General features: G+C 40.0%; 2 protein-coding genes across 2 annotated transcripts; one reads left to right on the forward strand and one right to left on the reverse strand.

The window, feature by feature from the left end:
• Positions 1 to 5,347: 5,347 nt before the first annotated feature.
• On the forward strand, positions 5,348 to 7,120 carry prlhr2a (prolactin releasing hormone receptor 2a; the record flags this gene model as incomplete). The annotated part of the gene is made up of 2 exons (XM_079251437.1): positions 5,348 to 5,796; positions 6,484 to 7,120. 2 exons carry the CDS (start codon positions 5,348 to 5,350, stop codon positions 7,118 to 7,120), a joined length of 1,086 nt encoding a protein of 361 aa, XP_079107563.1.
• A 2,199-nt stretch (positions 7,121 to 9,319) lies between these two features.
• Positions 9,320 to 24,529, reverse strand: rab11fip1a (RAB11 family interacting protein 1 (class I) a). Its single transcript, XM_079251410.1, has 5 exons — positions 23,838 to 24,529; positions 15,887 to 16,323; positions 14,821 to 15,760; positions 11,087 to 11,192; positions 9,320 to 10,676 (listed from the first exon to the last, which is right to left on the reverse strand). Exons 1-5 carry the CDS (start codon positions 24,185 to 24,187, stop codon positions 10,473 to 10,475), a joined length of 2,037 nt encoding a protein of 678 aa, XP_079107536.1. The 5' UTR covers positions 24,188 to 24,529; the 3' UTR covers positions 9,320 to 10,472.
• Positions 24,530 to 25,364: the final 835 nt, after the last annotated feature.

Consider the following 25,364-nt stretch of genomic DNA (forward strand, 5'->3'; position numbering starts at 1 on the left):
TGTAAAGTCAGGATGGAGGCTGCTCAGTTTGACTCAGGACGTTGTGGCTCAGTGGAAGAAAGACTTAGAAGGCCTCAATCTCACTGTTACGTTTCCCAATGAGGAAGCAGACCTCAGAGGACCCTGGGTTGGACTCCCTTGGATCTCCGTCCTGGCTTCCTCTTCCCAGGGGTGGACCACCCGATATCTGGGGCTGATTTAATACATAATTTGATACCATGCCAATTCTTTTATCCAATGCAGACATGCTAAGATACTTTGCCCATTTAGCCAGTAACTGTATCTGATGCACACTGAAGCTGCAAGTGCAATGGGATAGTGAACTTCTTTCTCGGACCACCAATTGAAATGTGTGAGTCTCTCCATCACCACTCAGAACTGCTGTATAGTGTAGTGTAGGCACAAAGAGCAGTTGGGACATATCCCCCTACCCGAAGGTGGAGGGAGTCTTTGTGTTCGTCCATCAGGTTAAACCTCTTTGTGCAGACACCAAGTCACACAACAATGAGTATGCACACGACCACGCTTTTGACCACCGCCCAGTTCACACTGCTCCTGACCCCTGTGGCCCCTCTGGAAGGTGGTGAATCCACAGGTGAGGAGGAGGCCCATGTCACCCGTTTCAGCTGAGCATAAACTGGCCCCATGGGCAAAGGCCATGGACTCCATGCAAGTTAGACAGAGCCCAGCCACCGGTCACTCACTTCCATGTACGATCCCCAGGCCTGGCTCCAGATGGGAGCCCAGATGACTCAGTGAGTCCAACAGGGACATAAAGCCCCCAAACACATAGCTCCCAGGATTTATGGAATATGGCCACCCCTCTACCATGGAAAGGTGGTGGCTCAGGGAGGGCATGGGAGTTCAACCAACCGGTGTGCTTTATGGACTTGAAGGAGGCATTTGACCATGTCCTCTGGTGGCTCCTTTGGGGGTGCTCTAGGAGTATGGCATGGTGGACCCCTTGTAAGAGCTGTCCACATCCTGTATGAACGTGCCAGAGCTTTGTCCACATTGCTGGTAGTGAGACAGATTCATTTCCAGAGAGGGTTGACTCCTCCAACACTGTCATAGATCCTGGTTATAACTTTTTTGTTGAAGATTTCCAAACACAGCTGAGGTGTTGAGGGGATCTGGTTTTGTGGCCCCAGAATTTGGTATTTGCCATTTTCAGATATTGTAGTTCTGCTGGCTTCATCTGACCGTGATCTCCAGTTTTCACTGTGGGTGATTCACAGCCATGTGAAGAGGTGAGAATGAAAATCAGCACCCCCAAATCAGAGATCATGCTCATTAGCTGGAAAAAGGTGGAGTCATGAATAAGGCCCAAGGAGAGGAATTCAAATATATTGGGGAGTTGTTCATGAGTGAGGGAAAGATGGAGACCGACAAGCAGACCATTGCAGCATCTGCAGTGATGCAGACTCTGCATTGGTCTGTCGTGGTGAAGCAGGAACTGAGCCAAAAGGTGAATCTCTTCATTAATTGTTATTCTTTGGCTCAATAAATGTCAGAAGCTGACGTGATTAGACTTGAGAAATACCTTTAGATAATATTTCTCAAACATAATCAACCTTTTTAAATATTTCACACAAAAGACTCTGATGTCTTGAAATTAGCCTTGAATGAAAGGAGGGCTTTAGTAGAGTTTTAAATGGCAGATGTAGGCAGTAGATAGCTGATAAATCGTAAATCTTTCCCATGGCTTGGATTGTCTTTCACTCACTTGGTTACCATTTTAACACTCGTGTCATTTTTGTAGTTAACATGGGAATATCGGTGTCCATAGTAACAAACTTTAAAGGTGTAGTTTTAAACCCTCACCCTGGATCCTAACTTTTTAAGTTAAAAGGACAAAAATCTTTAGAATACTGAGTGAAAACATAACAACCCTTAAAAAGCTTTAATGTAGACTTGTCAAAGAGTCATGTTTCCCTCTGACAGAATCAGAATGATTTGCGATCAAAAATAATTAAAAAATAAGTCCCCTGACTCAGCAAATATGCTGATTTGATTTTGATCTCCATCCAGATGGTTGCTGGTTGACATAAATACCAACATATTCTGTGTTCTGCCTGTTTGCTTCCATATATGAGGCTGTACTAAATATTCCATTTTATGTGAGTTTGTACTCGAGAGGCCAGAACAAACCTGATAAAATAGTTGATGACAAGATATCCAGAGCACTGAAAAGTTGGTCTGTGAGGTCTTCATTGTGTCTTTTTGTTTGTTTGGAGAGGAGATCCTTTCCATACTCAGCAACAAAACCAGTTATTGCAGGAACACCAGCAGTTTTTTTTTTTTTTTTTAAATCTATGTGGTATTTCAGGAGGTTCCCATTTGCTTTTATGCCATTCAGCTCTCTTCTGCCTCTAGTTTCATATGACTATTATTAAAACAGAACTAAACTAAACTAAATTAAATGTGCTTTATTTATTCCAGAGGGAAATTACAATGTTGCACTGGACTTAAAAAGAAAAAAAAAAAAGGCAATCACTGAACCTGAAACTCACTGTGTTGTTTAAAGGTTGATCATTTTCATCAGCTCCAGTGGATCCAGCATTATTACCAACAGAACCAGCCTTGATCAAGTTGTAGTGATATTATAAGTTAAAGTTTCCTGTCTCCTCCCACCACATAGTTTATTATTTTTAGCCTAAAGGTGCATTTGTTCCATTGTTATTTTATATTTTCTGTTCCTGTGCCCTGACTTCTCTTGGACTTGCGAAACCCTGCCGCCCAGGGTGTGTGGATGGAATAAAGGTTGTATGCAGAATGAACAGTGCACTTAAACTTCACAAAAAACAACTAAACTCTTGCAGCTTTAAATGAGCGTACTGAAAATTCAAACACATTAAATTCAACACCCACTGTGAGCTTCACATCAGGTCAACACCACATGAGGCTGCTGATTCAGAATCAATACGTTAATGACACCATGAGGGTACAGCAGTTTCCCTGCATCCTAAAAACTTGGTTAGCACAAATGGACCACCACACCTAGCACTTGATCTTTAAAACGTCCTCCTCACAAAGGCCATTCAGCAATCACAATATATCACCCCCTTATCACTCTGCCCCTCTGTCCTTTTGACAAATATTTGTGACCATGGAGCGATGACGTTTGAGGGACCGTAGTAACATGGCAGTGGGGCACACTCTAAAAAGACCTTTAAGGCATGGTCATGGAAACAAGTCCTTATAAATGATTTTATGGTTTCTTTTTCTTACAAAGATTTTTTTTAAGATGGCTAAGTGAATAGCTTTGTGATAAGTTTCCCCGAGGAATTAAGAAAAAATAAACTAAATTAGTTTCAGCCTGCAGGACTCTTGATGGGAGTGTGGGAGTAGTGCCATGGTTTGAAGGTTCAGCATAACGCACGTGTCACCGAGTCTTGAGAAACGTCAGTCAAGCCCAAGGCAGCTATAACAACGAGTCGTCCCCACCAGCTTGTGGATCATATCTGGTTTATCAACCTCCACAACACATCTGCAGCAGCTTATGAAAGGTTGAGATGCGCAGCTTCACAGTCATGCATTCATTTCTATGAAGAGCGCGCATCTTTCCAGACGCGCAAAGAAGCGCAAACAGGATATATTCCGCTGTGATATTCTGCATCCAAAAACCCCTAAATCCACGCACGGTAGGTGTGATTTCTTCCCTCCAAGAAGGAATAGCTTATTCTTGTATGTCTTGTTGAAAATGTATTAGGCTTGGTTAAAAGTCAGGGTATCGATTATCTGACAGGGAGAGGAAGGACAGACAAGGGTGCAGACGCGCCTGACATGGTTTGAGCTGAAATAGAAATAAGTAGTAGCTATATTTCATAATGTTTTATTTTACTTTATAGATTTGGAAATAGCGCGTGATTTAGAGTCTGTGTCCCAGAAAGATGCACTTTCAGCCCAGAGTTGGCTTGACTGGATCGAGGTATGCGTCGAGAGACTGATGCCTCATTTTCATTCCTGATGATTGTTTAGCTCTGGTTTTGAATATCATCTTTTTTAATCATTATTTTTCTTGAACGAGTTGATAGAGGGGGTAAAAAGCTCCTCCTGGCAGAGATGAGTGAGATGTGAGAGTCCGATCACATCGTGGAGCTTTCCCATTTTTTTTGCCTCACAAGTGTCATGCATTTACTCCTACACAGTTATGGGACTGGATAGATTAGAAACACCTTGAATCAAATGCCACTTTGGTTCACATTGCAAAGAAAATCTAAATGCTGTGTTTTCGACTCAATGCACAAGCCGCGCGTGTTATTCCAGGACACGCTGAGAAACAATAAGATGAGCGAAACGATTACAAATAAGACATTTTAATACATAAAAGATTAGAAATGTCCATCTTCAAAAACTGCATTTTTATCCTGATTTTAACGGAACTATTTTTTCCTTCTGAATCTATCACAGCAGATTATTGGGGGAGTTTTTGGTAACAGCATCTATAAAACTGCGGATCGCTGAGAAGTTTCTTGAATACAGGCTTTATATTTTCTTGGATGTTGATTTTTTATTTATTTATTTATTTATCTACGGTTTGTTTGGTTTTTTGTTTTTTTTTTTTGTTTTTTTCTTGTTTGTTTTGACTTTGTCTTTTGTTTTTCTGTTCCTGTTTCTTTTGTATGTTGCATGTTACCCACACACCCACACGTGTCAGGAAGCAATAAAAGTTAGTTCCGATGTTTAGTTTTATATATATATATATATATATATATATATATATATATATATATATATATATATATATATATATATATATATATATATATATATATATATATAGGTCTTAGCAGGTTTTCTGCTAAAATGTGCAAAGATTCAACATGTAAGATCTTCCATCTGGGAATTCACTTTACCAACAATACTCATTAGTCATGCGAGTGTGATCGTATTTGAGCCTTAAGCTTTAAAAAGTTAATCGGTTGAGCCAATATACTCTACCTGGAATAAACACTGTGATTTGATATGAACATATTGTCCAGAGCTTTTCCGTCGTACAGCAACATTCACTTCAGTATTTACAGTTTTTGGAGGAGGTCTGTTGAAAAAACTCAACAGCACCATGAATCAAGAGCACAGAAAGCCATATGTCGGGTTATAACACTGTTATAACTCTCTGTTTCTAAAATAGTTAGCAAATGAAAACTTTGTTTTCTAATAGTATTAAATTTCTTCTTTTTAGAGCTCCACCAGACTAAAATATGTGGTCATTAATTGCAAAAAAAAAAAGTAGTATGTTAATTAAAAGAACGTTTTCTTGGTGTGTAGGTTAAGCCAGCATATAGTAATTGCATATGATAGTAAACATTGTATCTCCCCTGCAGATTGACACCAGCCTTTCTGGATGGAGGGCACAGGCAGTGGTTGTGCTGCTGAACTCACCTCCTCATGTGTGAGTGGGAATGATACAGGTCCAGTGTTTGAGGTGGCTCTGCAGAACAACTCCTCCAAGCAGAGCCCCCAGTTCGTGGGCGTCGAGCTGCTGCAGTCTTTCAAGCTGCTCATCATCCCCTGCTATACTCTAGTTGCTCTGGTGGGCATTTTTGGCAATTACCTTCTCCTTTATGTGATTTGCCGCACTCGTAAGATGCACAATGTCACCAACTTCTTCATTGGAAACTTGGCTTTCTCTGACATGCTGATGTGTGCCACATGCGTTCCCTTCACACTGGCCTATGCCTTCAACCCTCACGGCTGGGTCTTTGGCCGCTTCATGTGCTACCTGGTGTACCTCATCCAGCCAGTGACAGTGTATGTTTCAGTCTTCACTCTCACTGCCATCGGTGTGGACAGGTAAGGATCCAGTGGACTGTGGAAATGAAAACAAAGTGGACAGCCCAGTGTCAGCAGAAAACATGTAATAGGAGGTGCCATTATCCATTGGGACATCCATCCATCCATCCATCAATTTTCTAAACCGCTTAGTCCAATTCAGGGTCGCGTTCCTTTGGGACAATTACTCAATAATGCCCAGGAAATGAAAGTGCAGCTGAATATAGTGGATCCTTGTGTCCACAGAAGCAGTGAACACAAACATATAACAGTGATTTGGGCCTCATTTCTTTCCAAACAGAAGTCATCATAAAAGCCCTGCTTTACACTGGAATATTTTATCTAAGAGGGGATATCCAAAAGTCTTAATAAAACAACTAATTGTGGGCTGTTTTTCTATCTGCACTCCAGATTTTTTGTCAGGCGCTAAAGCTTTGAAAAGATTTTGACTTCTGCAACCTTTTCATTTACTCAAATGTAAATGTGTTTTAAAGAGGATGGAAATGTTTTTATCAGACAGTAGTAGTTTACTCTCCTGCTTGGTAGCATAAACTGTGTTCTGTCTGACCTTGAATAGGCCACATAGATTGAGCTGAATTGGACTTGATATTTGTGAAGCCATAAAGAAAATGATGCCTCCCCTTTCAACTACTCATGGATTCCATTTTCCCATAACTTTACATAATTTTAACTCTTCTTTTTTTTTAGATATTATGCCACTGTGCACCCACTGAAGAAGCGCATCTCAGTCTTAGCATGCACCTACCTTCTGTCTGGGGTCTGGCTACTGTCCTGTGGTCTTGTGGCTCCAGCTGTGGCTCACACCTACCACGTGGAGTTTAAAAATGAAGGCTTCATCATCTGCGAGGAGTTCTGGATGGGTCAGGAGAAGGAGCGGCTGGCATACGCCTACAGCACTCTCCTAATCACCTACGTCCTGCCTCTGTCAGCGCTCTGCATCTCTTACCTGTGCATCTCAGTGAAACTGCGGAACTGTGTCATACCCGGCCACCACACCCAGAGCCAGGCCGAGGCTCAGCGCACTCGTAAGCGCAAGACGTTCCGGCTGGTGAGTCTGGTGGTGGCAGCATTTGGCATCTGTTGGATGCCCATCAGCGTGTTCAACGTTCTGCGGGACATTGATATCGATTTGATTGATAAGCGCTACTTTCTGCTCATCCAGCTGCTTTGTCACCTGTGTGCAATGAGTTCATCTTGCTGTAACCCCTTCCTCTATGCCTGGCTGCATGACCGCTTTCGTGCTGAGCTGCGCAAAATGTTCACATGCCGCCGTCGTATTGGCATCTCTGCCAACAACTGCGCCACAGCCAGCGTGGTTTTGTGAAACTTTTCTCTACAGATTACAACATCAGTCTCATTTGGATGATATCTATGTTGAAGGAATGAGGTAAATGTGGAATTTCTGTCTCTGTGGTGATCCAGCTGTTACTCGAGGGGCCTACTGTCAGACATGTTGTTTACCGACGGACTAAAAAAAAGGCATCTCCTCTGTTAATGAGATGTATTTTCCACAGTTTGACATAAAAAAGTGCTGTCTATCCTCCTACAGTTTGGTTAGGGCCGAGTAATGAGGAACAACCACAGTCAAGCACAGTTAGGCACAAAATTCAGTGTTCCAAACTGATACGCTGTCTTTAAGTCACAAAACAGGGAATTTTCTCCTAATAAAGTCAATTTTACCATTTTTTCAGGTGTTATTTGAAAGTGAGACATTTGTTAGATGTCGAGGTGTTTTCTTCCCAGTCACTTAGGCATCTGTACAACCTCAGCATGTTAACATTTCGAGTAAATGTGGAACAATATGTACTGCCAATAAGAAACTTGCACGACATTGAAATATAGTCATAGCAATTCCGTGCTTTTACAATAAGAAAATGAGTTTCCTGCTATTATAAGCATTAACGAGAATTTTGCAATGCTAGCTGTGCTTTTACCACATGATTATATTGCTGTAGGATTCATATAAGATGATGGTGGAGCTTGTTAGTTACATGGAGTGCTTGTAAATAAAAGTACCTGAGTTGCAAACACTTTTTCCAATCCGTATGAAACACAGGGAAACAATCAACACATTCAAAAGGTTGATGAAAAAACTTTGACTTTTAAATACTACTTTTCAGAGGCGACCACAGCTGGAAAAACCTTTTCAAATGGAACTGTTTCAGCAGGAATGAACACCGGCGCTTGCATTTGTTGTTTACAGCAGATGACAGCTCTACTGGGAGCAGGTCTGGTATGCTCGTTCCTATTTTATTCCACATCAAGAGATTATCTTTTATTATTATCATTTCTAAACATGTAGCCTTCTAGAGGACATCTTTTAATGTTTTTGCTTGAGCCAGATCCTGTTAAAGCTTGAGCAGTAGACTGATCACCTGCCATGTGTCTGTACAGATGCTATCCCCTGAGTAGCCTGCAACTTTGCAATATTGTTATATTTCTTAAATGTTTGCCATAAGTCTTTTATGAGGACACTTTCTTTGAAAACACTTGTTTATAATATTGAATATTTTGGAGTTAGTGTTAGGGTATTTAGTTTCTGTCTATTATAAAAAAGTAAGAAGAAACAGAAACTTTAGACTATCCCAGCAACAAATTTACAATGTTGTAGGTACCGTTTGATGAGACAAATTTGTTATGATTCATTACTAATACATATCAGGATTATATTTCTCGCGATCAGTGTGCGTTTACAGTTGTGTTTGATAGTCAAATTGAATTAAAACAATTTCCTGAGAAAAATGCGGGACAAATGATAATCTACATTGTTGCTTGTATTAAAAGTCCGTCCTGATTGAAGTTGGTCCTGCATTCTTCCAATTCAACAAAAATGGTGTCAGTGCTTTGTGCTACATTTGATTTTTAATAAAAGTTTCAGATTAGGTCAAGCAGCCCCCCCCCCCTTACCGTATATCAGACATGTGCTATGCTGCACTGTTCTTTTAAACATATATATTTTATTGCCCATTACTCACAGGTATATATATAACTTTTATATTTTAATATCATTGGAATTGTAGAGAGAAAAAAAAACTTAACACCTTTTTCTTTTGGGGGGGGGGGGGGGCTACCTACTTTAAATTTCATTTAATATATTTAAAACGGAAGCAGTACAGACATCGCACAAACCAACTTGGTTAGATCTAGGCAAAACAAGTGGCTGGATGAACTTTGATGACCCCCTGTGAACTTTAGTTAAAATCTTTAAAAGGCTAGTTACATTAACAAGAAATGTTGCTGCACAAACTTTTGATTTTATTTTTATTATATTTGAAGTGTGAAGGGGAGACTGAAGTTGTGTATGAAATCTGGCATGTGCAGTATCTTTCTATGATCCCATTCATTTTGTTTAAATGGTGACACAGACAATGTAAACATTTTATTAGAAGTAAAATTGTGAATGCATTATACACCATTTGAGCATTAAATGTTGACATTTATACAGAATAATATTTTATTAAAGTGTGTGTTTCCAACTGAAGTAAAAAAAAAAAAAAAACTTCACTGCCAATAATGTGGGGTCACAAATAGTGTCTTTATTTCAAATAAAACCCAACTGCTCAATATTACATCTTTCGAATGTTTGCATCAGCTGTAGTTTATTTTCATGTCAAACACTTAAAAAAATGAAACTACATGCTTCCAACAGAATATTTTGTCAACAATTCACCATCTTTCAATTCTTATATAAAAATCTGAAAAAAAGGCTTGAAGGCACATTTTAACCATTCTGTTGAATATTGCTTTTATTTCAGCTGACATATCAATTAGTTTGTTTATAAAGGCATCCATATGTGTTGCTGATATCCAAAATCAATGTTGGTTATTACACTTTCTTTGTAGTAGCTGCTGATTACTTTGTTGATTGCTTTTCATTACGTAACCACAACAAATATCACAGTGATCAGTTATATTGCTTCATAAAACTCTGAACTGTGGGAACAAGCTTTACAACCACAAGGGAAAAGGCTGCAGCAGCTGCTATGCTATACAATCATCGATGCACGACTGCCAGCTTATAGTTGCTTGTTTTCTACATAACAGCAGCAAGAGACACATCTTTTAAAAGGACTAAATGACCAAACAAGACTCAACTCTGTGGGGAGTACAGAGCTTTCAATGTTGTTCATTATCTGCTTAAAAGAACATTTTAAATGATCAAAAAAGAAACTAATTAAGACTTTAGTGATCTTAGTGACGTGCAATATGTGTACAATATGAAATAAATGGATGAGGTTATGTAGAGGATGATTCATCAGGAATCTTTGAGTTACATAAAGTCCAGAATAGAATAAAAAGGCCAGAAAACAGCTAAAGAGAAAAAAGAAACTATATAAAACATAATTCAACCTTGATTTCATCAGCTAGAATATAAGGATATATAGAAATCAAAACTCTGAATTTAACATTATCTGACATGTTGTTAAAGCTATTTGTAGTACCTTAGTGTCCAAAGAAATACATTCAATTGCTTATAAAGATTTCTTATATCGTTTTTATAGATAACTTTCCATCACTAAAACTTCTCTTACTCCATAACTGAAAAAAGTGCATATGCTCAAAAACCTCCAATAGTGGTGACTGTAACTGAGTACAGAGTGACGACAGCAAAAACACTCCACACCTGGAACATAACAGTCCTTAGGAGAGGCCCTCTCCTTCCAGAAGACATTCACTTAGACTTGCTTAGCAGAGTTGAGGGCATTCAAGATAGTAGGTTTCTCTTCTATGACACGAACCAGCAGATTGTCAATGTACTCTTCAAGCTCAACGATCTTTGCATCCTTCCTGGACAGGTCCGCCTGCTGCTTCACCACCAGAGTGATGAGCTCTTCTTGTGTCAGCTGACTGTAAGGGCCGCTTACTCCTGACTCTACCACCTGAGAGTGAGGAAGAGAAGTAAATACACCAGTTTCTGTGAAATTATACTGAGATTTATGAGAAGTATTGAAATGCATAAAAACATGCTGATGATCTAAGCCTTCAGATATTCATCTAAACTTTTCCAGCATAAGGGCTTCCTGGTTTTAACAAACAAGAAAAACTGCATCTGTCGAGTGGAGAACACCAGAAGTTGGTCATGAAACAACTTTTTGGGAGATTAGAATTGCATGTAACCATTTACTGTATAACTAGTTTGTAATAAACAAACAAAAAAATCCCAATTATATTTATATTCAGATTTCTGAAAACTAAATCAACAGAAAGGTTTATTCAGCCTACAATCCCTCCACTGAAAATACTATTTAAATCTGCCATAGTTTTCATCACTTATGCCAGCATGACTTACCTTGATATTCCCTGGCGCACCGTCTCGCACCTTTATCTCTTTCACAGCAGGGCTGCTGATGTGATGTTGGCTCTCAGCTGAGCTCATGGGTTTCACAGGATGAGGCCTTTAAAAAAGAAAAAACAAAAAAACTGCAGCTTACTATGAAGTCCACAAAGACAATAACTTTGTGCAGAGACTGTAAGTAGCGCAGGTACAGAACCATTAAAAAAAAAAAGAAAAAGGGAAGCATTCACCGTCTGAAATAAAGATTAATGAGGTTGTTTGTTTGGTTTGTTTTTTTCTTTGTAGCCTGAAAGTTAAAAAGCCCCACACCAGAGATTATAATTGCCTCACACAGAGGACTCCTTAACTGCTTGAAATGCCTCGTTCTTTGTCATGTTTTTTTTTTTTTTAATACTTAACATCAGATAACCCCGGCGTGGGGGAGGGCTTTACAGACGGAAGTTAAACCAAAGCATTTCAGACAGATGTTGATAAGTTATGCAAGGTAAATTGTGAGTAAAACAATGTTATTTGTTCTTTATTAAAACATTTTAACCTATTATAGCAGACAGCCCAAACAGAATGAACAACATGTGAATACCAAAATGTGGGCTCTTTAATCAATGTAGTTTGAATGTTAATTCTCCAGATAATTCTTCAGTGCATTTAGACTTTACCTCAGAATAAGAAGAGTTGCCAAGAGCCCAAAACTACACTAGTACCCAAGGAAAAATACCACCAACATGGTTTTTGCCTCTAAACACAAAGGGACGAAAAGTCCACAAAAGTGAACTGTATAAAGAGTCTGTTGAATCTCACCTGCGTGGAGTAAAAGCTAGCCCACTTCCACTGCTACTCTGAGTACTGACAGGCTGAACTTCAGAGGGTGAGACCCATGCTCTCAAAAGTGTCTTTCCTCCAGATAAATTTCCTGCCTGTGATGCTGGTTCCTCCATGACTACTGGGATGGATGAAGATGCTGTAGGAACATGAAAAGGTCCAGCTCCAAATGGATCCTCTACTGCATAAAGACTGTTCTGCGTTTTCACATCAGCGTGAGGCTGCAGAGTGACAGACGAGTTGGTGATATCTCTTGCAGAGAAACCTTGATTTGCTGTGGGCAAGGTCGTTCCCTCTTTATATGATGCTTCTTGTTGAGACACGAAAGTCTTATTATCTGAACGACCAGTGGGTGAAGGAATCTTCTTTCCTCTTTGGGAATTTTTTCTTTGAAAAGCAGGACTAATTTGTTTTGAATCTTCATCCCATCTCGTGGAGTCCCTCTGTCTGTCTGAATCAAAGCCATTAAAATTAGCAAATGGATCAGTTGTTTTTTCTTGATTGAAAATTTGATCAAGCTCATTAGCTGTCATTCCCAGATCTTCAGGTTTTAGTTCTTTCTGCACATTGCCAGTAAATAGGTCTAACTTTTGATTCTGCTTCTGTTTTACCTGTGGATCTTTGCTGAAACTATGTGTACTGGGAATTGAATCAAAGTCTGCAAAGCTCTCTATTGCCTTTTTGTCCCCACTGCTCACATTTGGATTGGTCTGGATGCTGTCACCCGCAGCAGTTTCTTCTTGCCATTTTGAGTCTTTGCCAAGAACCCGCTGTCTCGGCTTAGCTGTGGGCGCCTCTTTATTCAAAACATCTTGCACTTTCCTTTCATCATCTAATGGAATTTCGTCAAAACCCACTTGGCTTGATGGTCTTGGTACAGATGTTGGTCCGGGTGAGGGTTGCAGTGAATTTCTGTTTCCTGCAGACATCCTGCTCCCTGAGGTGTTAGTTCTTTCCGGTGCCAAGAGTGCAGGTGGATTTGGCCTTGTTACAGATTGGGTAGTGATGCTCTGGCTCTGTCTTTGACTGGAAGCTGAAACTGGTTGAGGGAGTGGAGTGGCCATTGTTTTAGGAGGGGCTGGGGCCAAAACTTTTTTTGACGAAACAGGCTTGGTCTTTTGATAATTCCTTGCAGCAGGACTCTCCAGTGATATGGAAGATCTTGGACTTGGTTGACTCTCCTTTGGGTCATCTACACTCATTTCTGGGCCTAGAAGTTCAACTGGAAGGTCTCTATGTCTCTGATTGACCTCAGCAATTATGTGATCCCATCTGGTCAGCCCTTTTACTCCATGCCTCTTCTGAGGAAAGAGTGTTTCGTAATCAGGAAGTGGTAGAGACAATTGTGTTCCTTGTTGTGACCCATCTTCCTCCACATATGCAGGATTTTGTATCTCTCTGACAGGAGCCTGATGTCCCTTACTCTGGTTGCCAACTGCAGGATATGAAGGTGGTAGAAGGGCTCTTCTTTTCTGATCTGCCATGGTGGGTAACGACTCTTTTGATCCCACAGAAGATAAATTCTCTGTGCTGCCAAGAGGAGAACTGGATATGCTTGAGCTTTTTTTCGGCGGAGCCAATGACGAGTGCAGGTTTGAGAAAATATTGAGGGATTCAGGTGGAACAGAAGAGATGGTGGAATCAGAGGTGGCTGAGGAAGGACTTAGCTGACTGGGAGTTTGGCAGTCAGCAGGTTCACACTCCAAAATTTGAGCCAATCTGCCAAGGAGTGCAAAACAAAGGCCTACAGGTCAGTGTGACAAAGGTCGCTGTCACCAATATACAACCCATCACCAAATGAACCAGGGTGTCACATGTAAGAAGCTGGAAACGGCTACGAATAAATTCCTGTCAGTGATCTAATATAATCTATGCAAACAACAATAGTCTATAATTAATGCTTGAAGCTTTATAAAGAAAACATACATCTGTGGTCTGTGACAAAATAGTCTGAAATAATTGGCCCACTGTCCAAAAACCCAGACCAACCATTAGACAAAATGTCTGACATCTTGCAGATCACTGACTATTCAAAGCTGTGACTCACTATGACCACAATGAAACACCTGAATGAGTTCATAATATTTAAACCAACATCATGAGAATGATATTAATACCCTTGACTGCCTTGAGTGTTATTTGCTTTCTGACAAGCATTCTTGACAACAAGGACAACTTAAAGAAACAAAACTAACAGTCTTACCATTATAATGCAAGAATCTCCAATTTAGTAACAAAAAACATATTTATATATATATATATATATATATATAAAAACAAAATAACAAGAACAAAAAAAAACTTCAGTTATCCTCGCCTTGGACACGGAGTAACACTGTGGCTCAGTTGCTTCTTATGACTCCTTAGAAGCTCAACTTGTTCAACAACATCTTCACAAACACAAGCCACACCTTGATTATCACCTGTTCTCACACCAAACTGGTCCAGCTGGTCTGACAACTACTTGAAGGCACGCTGTGTTTTTGTCATTCAAGAGCGTGACGTTGTCGAGTCATTGTGACCACAAACAGGACAGAAGAGTTGAAGTAGGCTATACACAAATTTCCATGTTTACAATTTATAAAAAACAAATCGGAAGCAAATGTTTGAAGTTTTTTTAAATTAATATTTCTCTCACTGCTTGCAGTATACAACAAAGCGGAGGATAATAAACACATTTTTCTGCTTTGCAGTCACTGCTGGGCATTTAGGTTGAAATAAAATGCAGCAATTATCCAGATGAAATCTGTGTGAGCAGTTCGACATGCAGGACGATTTTCAAAACCCAGCCAAGCAAAACCATAAACAGCTGATGGCAACGTATGTGTCAGGAAGCTGAAATAAAGGATTATTTATTACATAAGAGTGATGCTTGTTTTGTGTACGTGCAGGGTGAGAAGAAGGCCTACCTGGGTTTCACAGCAGACACTTTAGCAGTGCGGTTGAGGAAGACCATAGCAGACGGGGTTTGAGGCTTGCGACTGTATTTCTGGTCATCACTTGGAAATTTATTAGTGTTTGTTGGAGGATCTGAGCTGAGGGGAATGTCTTCAAATGGGTTAGTGGAGTGGTGGGGGGCGGGTTGATCTGATCCTTTTGAGTAACTTTGAGGTGCTGGGGTGGGCAGCTGCTCCTCTCTAGGTTGCTGCTGCACCTCCTCCTTTTTCTCCTCCTTCTTTCTGATCATTCCAAACAGGGATGACAGCCTGTCAGCCATGGAGGCTTCCTCCTGACGTTTCTGCTCCTCTACTCTTCTACGCTCCTCCTCAAGCCTCTGGTTTTCGGCTGCTTCCAGCATGCTGAGTTCTTCTTCTTTCTTTCTCCTCTCCTCCGCTTCCTCCTGTTTCCTTCTCCTCGCTTCATCCTCAAGGATGTGCTTTCTCCTTTCTTGCTCCTCTTGCTGTCTACGCTGCTCTTCCTCCTGCAGTCTCTTGACCTCTGCCCTGCGTTTCTGCTCTTCCTCCAACCTCCTTGCTTCTGCGAGATGGCTCTCCTCTGCCTGCCTTCTCGTCTCCTCCTCTTGATGGCGCTGTTGTTCCATTAAAGCTTTATCTGTGGATTCGCGGCTGTGGACAGGTACTGTTACACTTCTTGAGGAATCTGCAGTGGCATCAGATGAGTGTTTGCGAACATCCTCCACAGAGCCTTGGCCTGAGCTGTTCAGACTGAGAGTAGACCCGCTCTTGGCCTCAGCATCCTCAGCGTACACGTGGCTGCCGTTGATGCACAGGTTGTTCAGGTCACTGTTGCTCTGCTTGGAGCGGCCCAGTAGGGAAAACGCACCCAGAGACACTTTGCTGTCAGAGCTGCCTGTTCGCTTGTGTCCCAGGAATTTGAATTTCTTTTTCCCTGTGGGAAAAGAGAGACAGAAAAGCACGATGTCATTGTTGACATGCAAAACATTATTTAGCTGTAGTCGTGCAGTGGATGACTGCAGAGCTGTCAACATGCAGGAGAGCATAAAGGTTAACTTACCTTCAGGGGAATCTACATGGAGGCCAGATGAGCGGCTGCCACTGAGAGAGGAATTCTTTTCAGGGAGTGTCCCAAGCGTAGACATGGACTGAGAGATGTTGCGCTGCAGGTTAGTTTTGGGGGCAAACAAGGTTTTTAGCTTAGATTTCTTTTTTGTTCCTGGAGAATGATTAAGTGACTGTGCATCTGGCTCTCCCTCACTGTCTGTGAGGACCTGGCTGACAGGAGGAACAATGGCTGAGGCAGAGTCAGAGAAGCTATCCCTTTTCTTCCCACGGACTTTGTCTTTCAGTTTGGAGATGCGAGAGCGCGGTTTGTCTTGCATTGAAAGGTCAAACATGCTAGCTGACATGTTGTTTCTCATAAACTGAACATCTAGGAGCACCTCCCCTCGCACCTTGTCCTCCTTTCCAGTCTTGTCAACCAGCTTGAACCATCTGAAATGACAGAAAGAATAAAATTTAAAAAGCATTCCTGGAAGGTTCACCAGGTGAAATAATCACAGCTCCAATCTCTCTAAAAAAAAAAAAAAAAGAAGTTTAGGAAATAACATTTTTTGTGTCAAACCTTCTTAGTTTTGGTACAACACAACATTCAGTCACAACTAGGGCTCCATAAGATTGGAAAAGACAGACATTGTTTTTTTTGTAGCATATATATATTGCAATATGAAAGAAATATGGAGATAGAGCTTTAAATAATGCAACACTCCTGCCATCTTGTTGATCATCACTCTGTGCTCTCTTTTTGAGAGTGATTCAAGTATGGCTTTTGTCTGTTAACTTATTCTTTTATTGCTTGTGCAGGGTCCCGATTAGATGCTTAATTTTATAAAATGCAAACATGAATTGTGTTTTACCGTAAAGGTTTTACCATAAAGGTGCCATTGGAAATAAACAAATCTGTGTGTCAGGTAGCCATGAAATTGATGAGGACATAAAGTTAATTTGCCTCCAACATTGCAGGACATTGGATGTGACTATTACACACATATGCATTGAGATGATGCTCAAACTATATACACTGCTCAAAAAAAAAAATAAAGGGAACACCTAACCAACACAATATAACTCCAAGTCAGCCACACTTCTGTGAAACTGAACTGTCCACTTAGGAAGCAACACTGATTGACAATCAATTTCACATGCTGTTGTGCAAATGGAATAGACAACAGATGGAGATTATAAGCAATTGGCAAGACACGCCCAACAAAGGATGGGTTCTGCAGGTGGTGACCACAGACCACTTCTCAGTTCTGATGCTTTCTGGCTGATGTTTTGGTCACTTTTGAATGCTGGTAGTGTTTTCACTCTAGTGGTAGCATGAGATGGAGTCTACAACCCACACAAGTGGCTCAGGTAGTGCAGCTCATCCAGGATGGCACATCAATGCAGCTGTGGCAAGAAGGTTTGCTGTGTCTGTCAGCGTAGTTTTCAGAGCATGGAGGCGCTACCAGGAAACAGGCCAGTACATCAGGAGACGTGGAGGAGGCCATGGGAGGGCAACAACCCAGCAGCCGGACCGCTACCTCTTTGTTTGTGCAAGGAGGAACAGGAGGAGCACTGCCAGAGCCCTGCAAAATGAACTCCTGCAGGACACAAATGTGCATGTGTCTGCTCAAACAGTCAGAAACAGACTCCATGAGGTGGTATGAGGGCCCAACATCAACAGGTGGGGGTTGTGCTTACAGCCCAACACCGTGCAGGATGTTTGGCATTTGCCAGAGAACACCAAGATTGGCAAATTCGCCACTGGTGCCCTGTGCTCTTCACAGATGAAAGCAGGTTCACACTGAGTACATGTGACAGACGTGACTGAGTCTGGAGACACCGTGGAGAATGTTTTGCTGCCTGCAACATCCTCCAGCATGACCAGTTTGGCAGTGGGTCAGTAATGGTATGGGGTGGCATTTCTTTGGAGGGCCGCACAGCCCTCCAGGTGCTCAACAGAGGTAGCCTGACTGCCATTAGGTACCGAGATGGTGCGGTTGCTGGGTTTCTCCTAATGCAAGACAATGCTAGACCTCATGTGGCTGGAGTGTGTCAGCAGTTCCTGCAACACGAAGGCATTGATGTTATGGACTGGCCTGCCCGTTCCCAGACCTGAATCCTATTGAGCACATCTGGGAGATCATGTCTCGCTCCATCCACCATCGCCAAGTTGCACCACAGACTGTCCAGGAGTTTGTGGATGCTTTAGTCCAGGTCTGTGAGGAGATCCGTCAGGAGAACATCCGCTGCCTCATCAAGAGCATGCCCAGGCATTGTAGGGAGGTCATACAGACACGCGGAGGCCACACACACTACTGAGCCTCATTTTGAATTGTTTAAAGGACATTACATCAAAGTTGGATCAGCCTGTAGTGTGTTTTTCCACTTTATTTTGAGTATAACTCCAAATCCAGACCTCCATGGATTGATACATTTGATTTTCATTGATAATTTTTGTGTGACCTTGTTGACAGCACATTAGACTATTGAAAGAACAAAGTTTTCAATAAAAATATTTCATTCATTAAGATCTACAACGTGTTACTTGAGTGTTCCCTTTATTTTTTTTTGAGCAGTGTATTATGCAACTCTTGTCACAACTATGAAATAATATTATTAAGGGACTTTTTCTGCATGTAAACAGTAATGGCTTAGTTAACAATGTCAGAAGTAAAATGCCACTAGTGGTTGAATGATGGCTAGTCCCATCTGCTTCCTCAAAAATAACATGGCCTTTACTGAAGTAATAATGTTTTACAACAGAGGAATCTGCCCAGATGTGGATCTCTTCATTCATGTTTGTATTACAAAACCTGCTTTAATATTCTCTTCCACGTGATTGGTTGAAACTTTCATTGTGATTAAAGGTAGCAACACACTGATGCTAGGACACAGTTTAAGTGAGTATCCATTCGAACTCAGTGAAATTTTTAAGAGAGATTTGGTTTGGTCTCAATCCCAGTGCAGCCCCCTACTATGCAGTACGAAACCCTTCCTACACATCATTTGTCGTCTACAACCACTCCAAGAAAACACAATGAACAGATTAATAAAAAATAAAAAAAAAGATCATTTGAATTGTGGCTTCTATAATGACCCATATGTATGGTATATAACAATAATTACAATATCTATGGGATTCACTTTCAAATGAGAGGAGTGATGGTCATTTTTGTGTTGCGATTAGATTTGACAAATATGCCATGCAAGCAAGGCATTGTATAGAACAACCTTAAGTAGGCCAAAGTAATAAACTAGATCATTCATTTCAAGCAACTGTGAATTCAAATATTTCCCACCTGTTGCTTTAAAAGTAACATATTGCTATAACTAAGAGTGATGCATATCAGTAACTAGTGTACAGTTTGTTCCAGTTCCTGTAGGGCGTACCGCAATAGCCTAACAATTACAGCTTTGTTCAGCCCCCACCCCCACGTCCTTTTTTGTTGCACAGGATCAGCACTAATTGTCTGCAAGGGAAAGGTTGGAGTATTCTGGAGAGACCTATTTTAAGTCAAATCAAAACAAACAAATTAATGCCATAACATACAAGCATTTTCTGTTTTTATTATCTAGGCCTTGCTGTTATAATATGCACTAATAGGGTAACAAAAATGTTTATAATGGCAACACTTTGGTGTTCAGCAGCAGTTATACTACTGTTACACTTAATTAAAGGTTGCCTTCATGAATTTCTCTTACTTTTCATTCAGTGATATATAGACCGTATCAATGTTCAGTCTACCTCTGGGAGAGTTAACCTGATAGCTTCAAGCTATCTGTTACCGTACAAGACAACCAGTCAGCTCATATGGGGTTTAATTTAGCAGGATCCATTTTCTTATGTGGTAGCAGAAATCCACACAGGCTTTTCTAGGATAACAGTCAGGAAACAAGTTTGGGAGTGAACCAACATTCCTCAAACACATTGAACATGGAGGGAGGTGATGGACAGCACGCCATGCAACAAGTTAAAATGACAAACTCAAACATTCCGCATCTCCCCTCCTAAACCAAGAATGTCAAGTCAAACAATCACTAACCCTGTCAAACCACAAGCACGTAACACTTTCTCAAGCCTGTCAAGAAATTGTTCAGTGTTCTTGATTATAACCATTACACCAGGGTTGGATCTGAGACGACAGTAAAAAACACAATGCATTGATGCATTTACTAATAGGTTTTCTGGGTGTTCCAAGAGATGTATTGTATGCAAAAAAACTATTGAGCCTTGCCCCTGATGGATGAGCTCACTGGTCCTGCTGGACAGGTTTCCTCTGTTAACTGACACTTGCACTTCTCTCTCACATGTAATGATTACCTACGAGAGACTGTTAGACTGTGAGCAACACCCTAAAGCATTCAGCCAATAAAATAATTTGGTGTAATATAGAGTAATAAAAATAGATGGCAATGAAATCATATTGTGGTTGTTGATATTATTCACTAACTCATATCATGCATTATTTGGCTGAAGCTAGGCTCTTCTGTATCATTAAGAAATAATATCCAAGTTGTCTCAACAGGAAAGCTGTATGTGAACTTACTGAAAGTAATTCTAATGTTAGACTAATACAGGATATTGTTTGTCAGGTCAGGAGGCGGAGTACCAATGCCATGCTACCGGTATCCACAATAAATAGAGGCATATCAAATGTCTGATTATATGAACTCGACTCGAAAACTGGTTCTTTGACAACTAGAACTGATCCATTGTTAATGTCACCTTAAAATAAATGTATAATGTAATGCAGCTATCATATGTTAAGAGTGAGGAGGATAACCAATGCATTCAAATGTAAATGGTTTTTAAAATAGCTGCCAATGAATTTCAGTTTATTAGTCGGTGACACTGCCGAATGCGTTTTGCATGTGAGCCAGAAAGCTGACTTGTAGGTGATAGGTGGGAAATGAACAGTAGTAGTACATACATATCATCTTCAACATATCCAAACTGTTGCAGCGTCACCCTCAGACATTAAGTTTGGAAATGTTATCATCTGTAATGCTCACACTGCAAGGCAAGGGAGTCCATCTGTTACAATGACACACAGGCACATTACAACTTCAAATGTGCCAACTGTCCATTTAGGTAGTTAGCAAGCAAAATGTTGAAATCCATGTGACTCAACATAATCAGCAGTTGTCTTCATCTGTGTTTTCTTTGTTTTCAAATTTAGACAATCTAGCATGAAAACCTGAACCCCTAATTCTTGTGCATACACCAGTTATTTTATAGACGTATGGACCAATCAATCTAGTGATAACCAGAATTAACTAGTTTTTTACATAATATATCTGAAGCAGGACTGCTACACTTTCAGGGTAACTTTGTTAACAAGTTTTAGGTCACACCAAACCATCTCCATACTGACAAAAATCATTTCATTCCACAAAATCAAGGTCTCCTTCCATAATTCATGTCAGGTCACTAAAATGTTTAGACGGTCTGAAAATTTTGACTACTCATGTCTAACTTTGAATGAACATGCTAAATGGCGCTCTATTTCACCACCATGAATAGTGTCGTAATTTTTTATGAAAGAAATGGTGTTGCATCCCTCAAGCAGAATGAAGACTGAAGCTGTACCAGCGGTGGATCCAACACTGCATTATGTGTGTTTTTTTTCTCTTTAATTTGCCACACGACCGTACATTTTCTCCATGATTAATGAGAATGATTAGTAGTTAGCACAGAGTGGTAAGTGATAAGATATTATTCGTAAAGGTCCTTTTTTACAACATAAAAGTGCCTCACCATTACAACTTTAAAACAGCATATGAATCACAGTGATTCATGTGATAACACAATGTGATAACACAGATAGACAATGTGTTGATGTAAAGAATACAGATCAACTTTTTAGTCTTAATGTTTGTATACTAGTGGTAAGAAGTGACTTCCAGTCATGTCTTAAAGCTTAACGCTAGAAACTCATCTTGTACGCTCGTATTAGAAAACTGTAGATATCCCTTTCAGTAGGAATAAGAAGTCTTGAATGTCACACCCTGTGTCAGCACAACAGAAAAGCAGTATAGCAATCCAACACCACACACTTCCAGGCAAAAACAGCAACATCCAATACCTAGAGTGCATGCTAGATCTGAAAGGAGACAGAGGCAGCACAACAAAGTGAGAGAATAAAGGAACTCATACATCAAGAGGAAACGGTAAGAAATTAACTTTGCCATAAAGTTGTGAAAACAAACTGTGCAAACACGAGATACGATGGTACAATAACTGACTAAGTGAGGTCATTCCAGCCCGATATGAAGGCAGTCCTTGGATGAGTGATAACACACCGACTCACTCACTTTTTCCAAAGGTCACTTTAAAATGAAGGAAGCTGTTACGAGGGTGGTGTAAACACATTGTCTACATCAACATGTCTTTATTTCTGTAGGGTGTGTGTACGTCACTCTACCCAACTAAAGCCTATTTATATAATCAGCTGTGTCTTATCATTGAATGTTTTATTTTGATTCCTGTTGCACCCATATTACATCCATGCCACGTCAAACCACATGTCATGTAATGCGTATCTGGGTGTGAGCAGATGTATTATAAGTAACTGAACTGCCCTGAGGATTGTGTGAGATTATGAGTAGCACAAAGACAGGATGATTTGCAGGTATGCCTCAAGGATCAAGTGACAAGTGGTAGTGTTCACACACCAATTTCTGAAGTGAAATTTTCAGACAAATGTTTATTGTTGGTCCAAAGAATGCAAACATGAAAGATTAAATTTCACATTTTTGCTGCCTGAATCTAATAAGCAACAAGGGAGTGGGATTCTATTAAAGCTACAGTATATGGCATGATTACATTAATATAGACTTTTGTGAAACAAGAACCCTATAAAATAAGCTAGTTATATCCCCAAACCCCTGACAAGTTGCATTGCAGCCGTTGAGAGTATTTGGTTGGTTGTAATTTGCCATTTTTGCCACTAGATGCTCTACACCTTACATACTGAACTTCTAACGTGTACATATTTTTATGCTCAATTAAAAATGCAAAACTATAATGTTCTTTATTTGAGTATCATTTCTCCCAAACAAATCTTTATCAGTGCTACAAGGCAAGAACTCCACAGTGGCTAAAACAATAGAAACTCACTAAATAATTTCCTTTTTCTCTGATGGGTTGCAGAATATAAACATGAAATGCTGACTAGGTTTCCCTTCAAACAAGATTATAGGTTTCAGTGGAACCTGCTGGTAAGATCAAGGTAAAATAAGTAGTGAAGACTGAAGGGCTTCTCCAACATATGTGGCCTACTGCATAAATGTGGTAGATAAAATTCCTATTTTTCAACTTGGTTTAATGCAAACCTTAGAGTTCAAACTATTTTTTCATAAAATAAAAAGAAACACCAATCATATGTTTAATGAAGCTCAACAATGTTTCAGATAATAGGAATAAATATTTTCTGCTTTGACTAAGTCTAAAAATGTGCTGATATGCGTATATGTATTAATAAACAAACAAACAAAAACAAAACTGACTGTAAAGATGCATCTGCATAAGTTGCATAAGTAAAATTACAACCGGACCCAGTTTGGTGAAAATCCTTTTTGAGGGACATGTTTCTTTAAGGCTGATTTAAGCTTCACCACTGAGGGGGAAAAAATGGAAATATGTTAGAATTATGTCAGCTAGGGAAATAAATGCAAATGAAGAGTGGGGCTTAAGTCACATCTTTTTAAATTTGTATTTTAATACCTATGTTTTGGATTATGACACCCTTCACATTTCTGTAGTGAAGTCTACAGCGTGTTTATGTTTGGAGTATTTTAATCTTGCATGTGTGTATCGTCTTTCTAGAGTAATGTTGAATTCAAGCAACGAAATTCTTTCATAAATGGACATATGTGTTACATTTGGACAGTCAATTGTAAACACCTAAATATCAAGGGGAGAAACATAACAGACTACAGATTTCAAAACTGTCACTTACTCTGTCTTTTTGCGAGACTTGTTGTCATGAAGATCCAGCAGGTTTATTACAGCTTGGCCCAAGAACTTGTCGAGCCCCACCTGAGCACGGTGCATGACTATGATGTACAGCGTACAGCGCTCCGCGTTTCCAGGGTGGAAAAGTGGCAGGTCAAACGAAGCCTCTTCCTTCCAGACTGGAGCAACACATTTCTCTGCCACAGATGTAGAAAACTTGTCTTTGGCCACCTGGATGATGGCATAGGCGTCGTTGGTGCCATTCTTGCCCTTCACACGCAGGTTACGAGCTTGATGCACCGTTACCTGGACACTCGTAGGAAACCACTGCTGGCTCTGATCAAGCAGTGACATTGCGTAAGTCCTTTAACTTTAACTAAAAGTTACTCTAAACTATCCAGTTATGATAATTTAGGCGTCCGTGTTTTGGTCAACCTTTTTCCCAAATGTTGTTTTCACCTTCGGCGTCCTCTGCAGTCGTAGGTCTTGGTTACCTCGCGCTGGACTTCAATTCAGGAAGCTCAGTTTGATGTCGTAACGCTTCAACCTTTTTTCTTCTCAAGCTATTTCTGAGACTCTAATAACACTGAGTTGACTTAATACTTGGTTAACCAAGTCAGTGCTAATACTAGCCTACTTGACCAAAAACAGGACATCACCGCAGTGCGACTATTTCTTTTAAGAGACTTTCATAAACATAACTCCTCGGCTGTGCCTCTGATACCAAGTTTCACAGTTCACTTCCCTGATGGCACAATGTCCCACCCATGTTCTACACAGAGTTTACTGATTGGCTGAAATTTATGTCAGTTTTTTTCAACTCTATAAATGATTGGTTAATAAAAGAAGAGGGCGTTAAAACTCGTACCGTTAATTTGTTTTTTATTTGTTGATAAGGAATCAATAAATAGAAACGTTATACTTGGCTGTATGTCTGTAAAATGAGTCATAAAGTTGTGAAGAGGTTATGAGTAAATAGGAAATAGCAAAAATGGAATAAGAAACCACTGATTAGATTATGTGGGTTATTAATCCTGGATCCAGGAATTTTAAAAATATTTTTCACTCAGTGGAGATTTTGCCATTAAAGCTTCTAAATCAAAAATAATTTCCACATTGTACAATTGTACAGTACCTACAGAATTTATATTAAATTATGAACAACACATGTCTATTTTAGGTATCAGGGTGTGAATCAATGTCATATTGTGGCTGTGACAGATAAAAATTCCCATGCCACACAAAGAATTTACAACTCTACGTACAACAAATATAGCATACTGAGACACATCAGACTAACAATGCACACAATCTGTTTTAAAGTATTATGGAAAAACCCACGACAATGACTTGCATGGTAGAGATGCTATGTCCTGTTTATGCAATGCCCTCAATGGCAATTGCATAAGACAGGTTTAAAACAAAAGTAGTACTCAGGCTTTTGTAATTCTTATCATACTGATTAAAACTATTAAAATTGTTATTTAGTTAAGTCTTTTTATTTAGCATGTTTGTAGCATTTTTAATCCTA

This window comes from Telmatherina bonti, assembly GCF_933228915.1.
Source record: "Telmatherina bonti genome assembly, chromosome: 13".
Classification (NCBI taxonomy): domain Eukaryota; kingdom Metazoa; phylum Chordata; class Actinopteri; order Atheriniformes; family Telmatherinidae; genus Telmatherina; species Telmatherina bonti.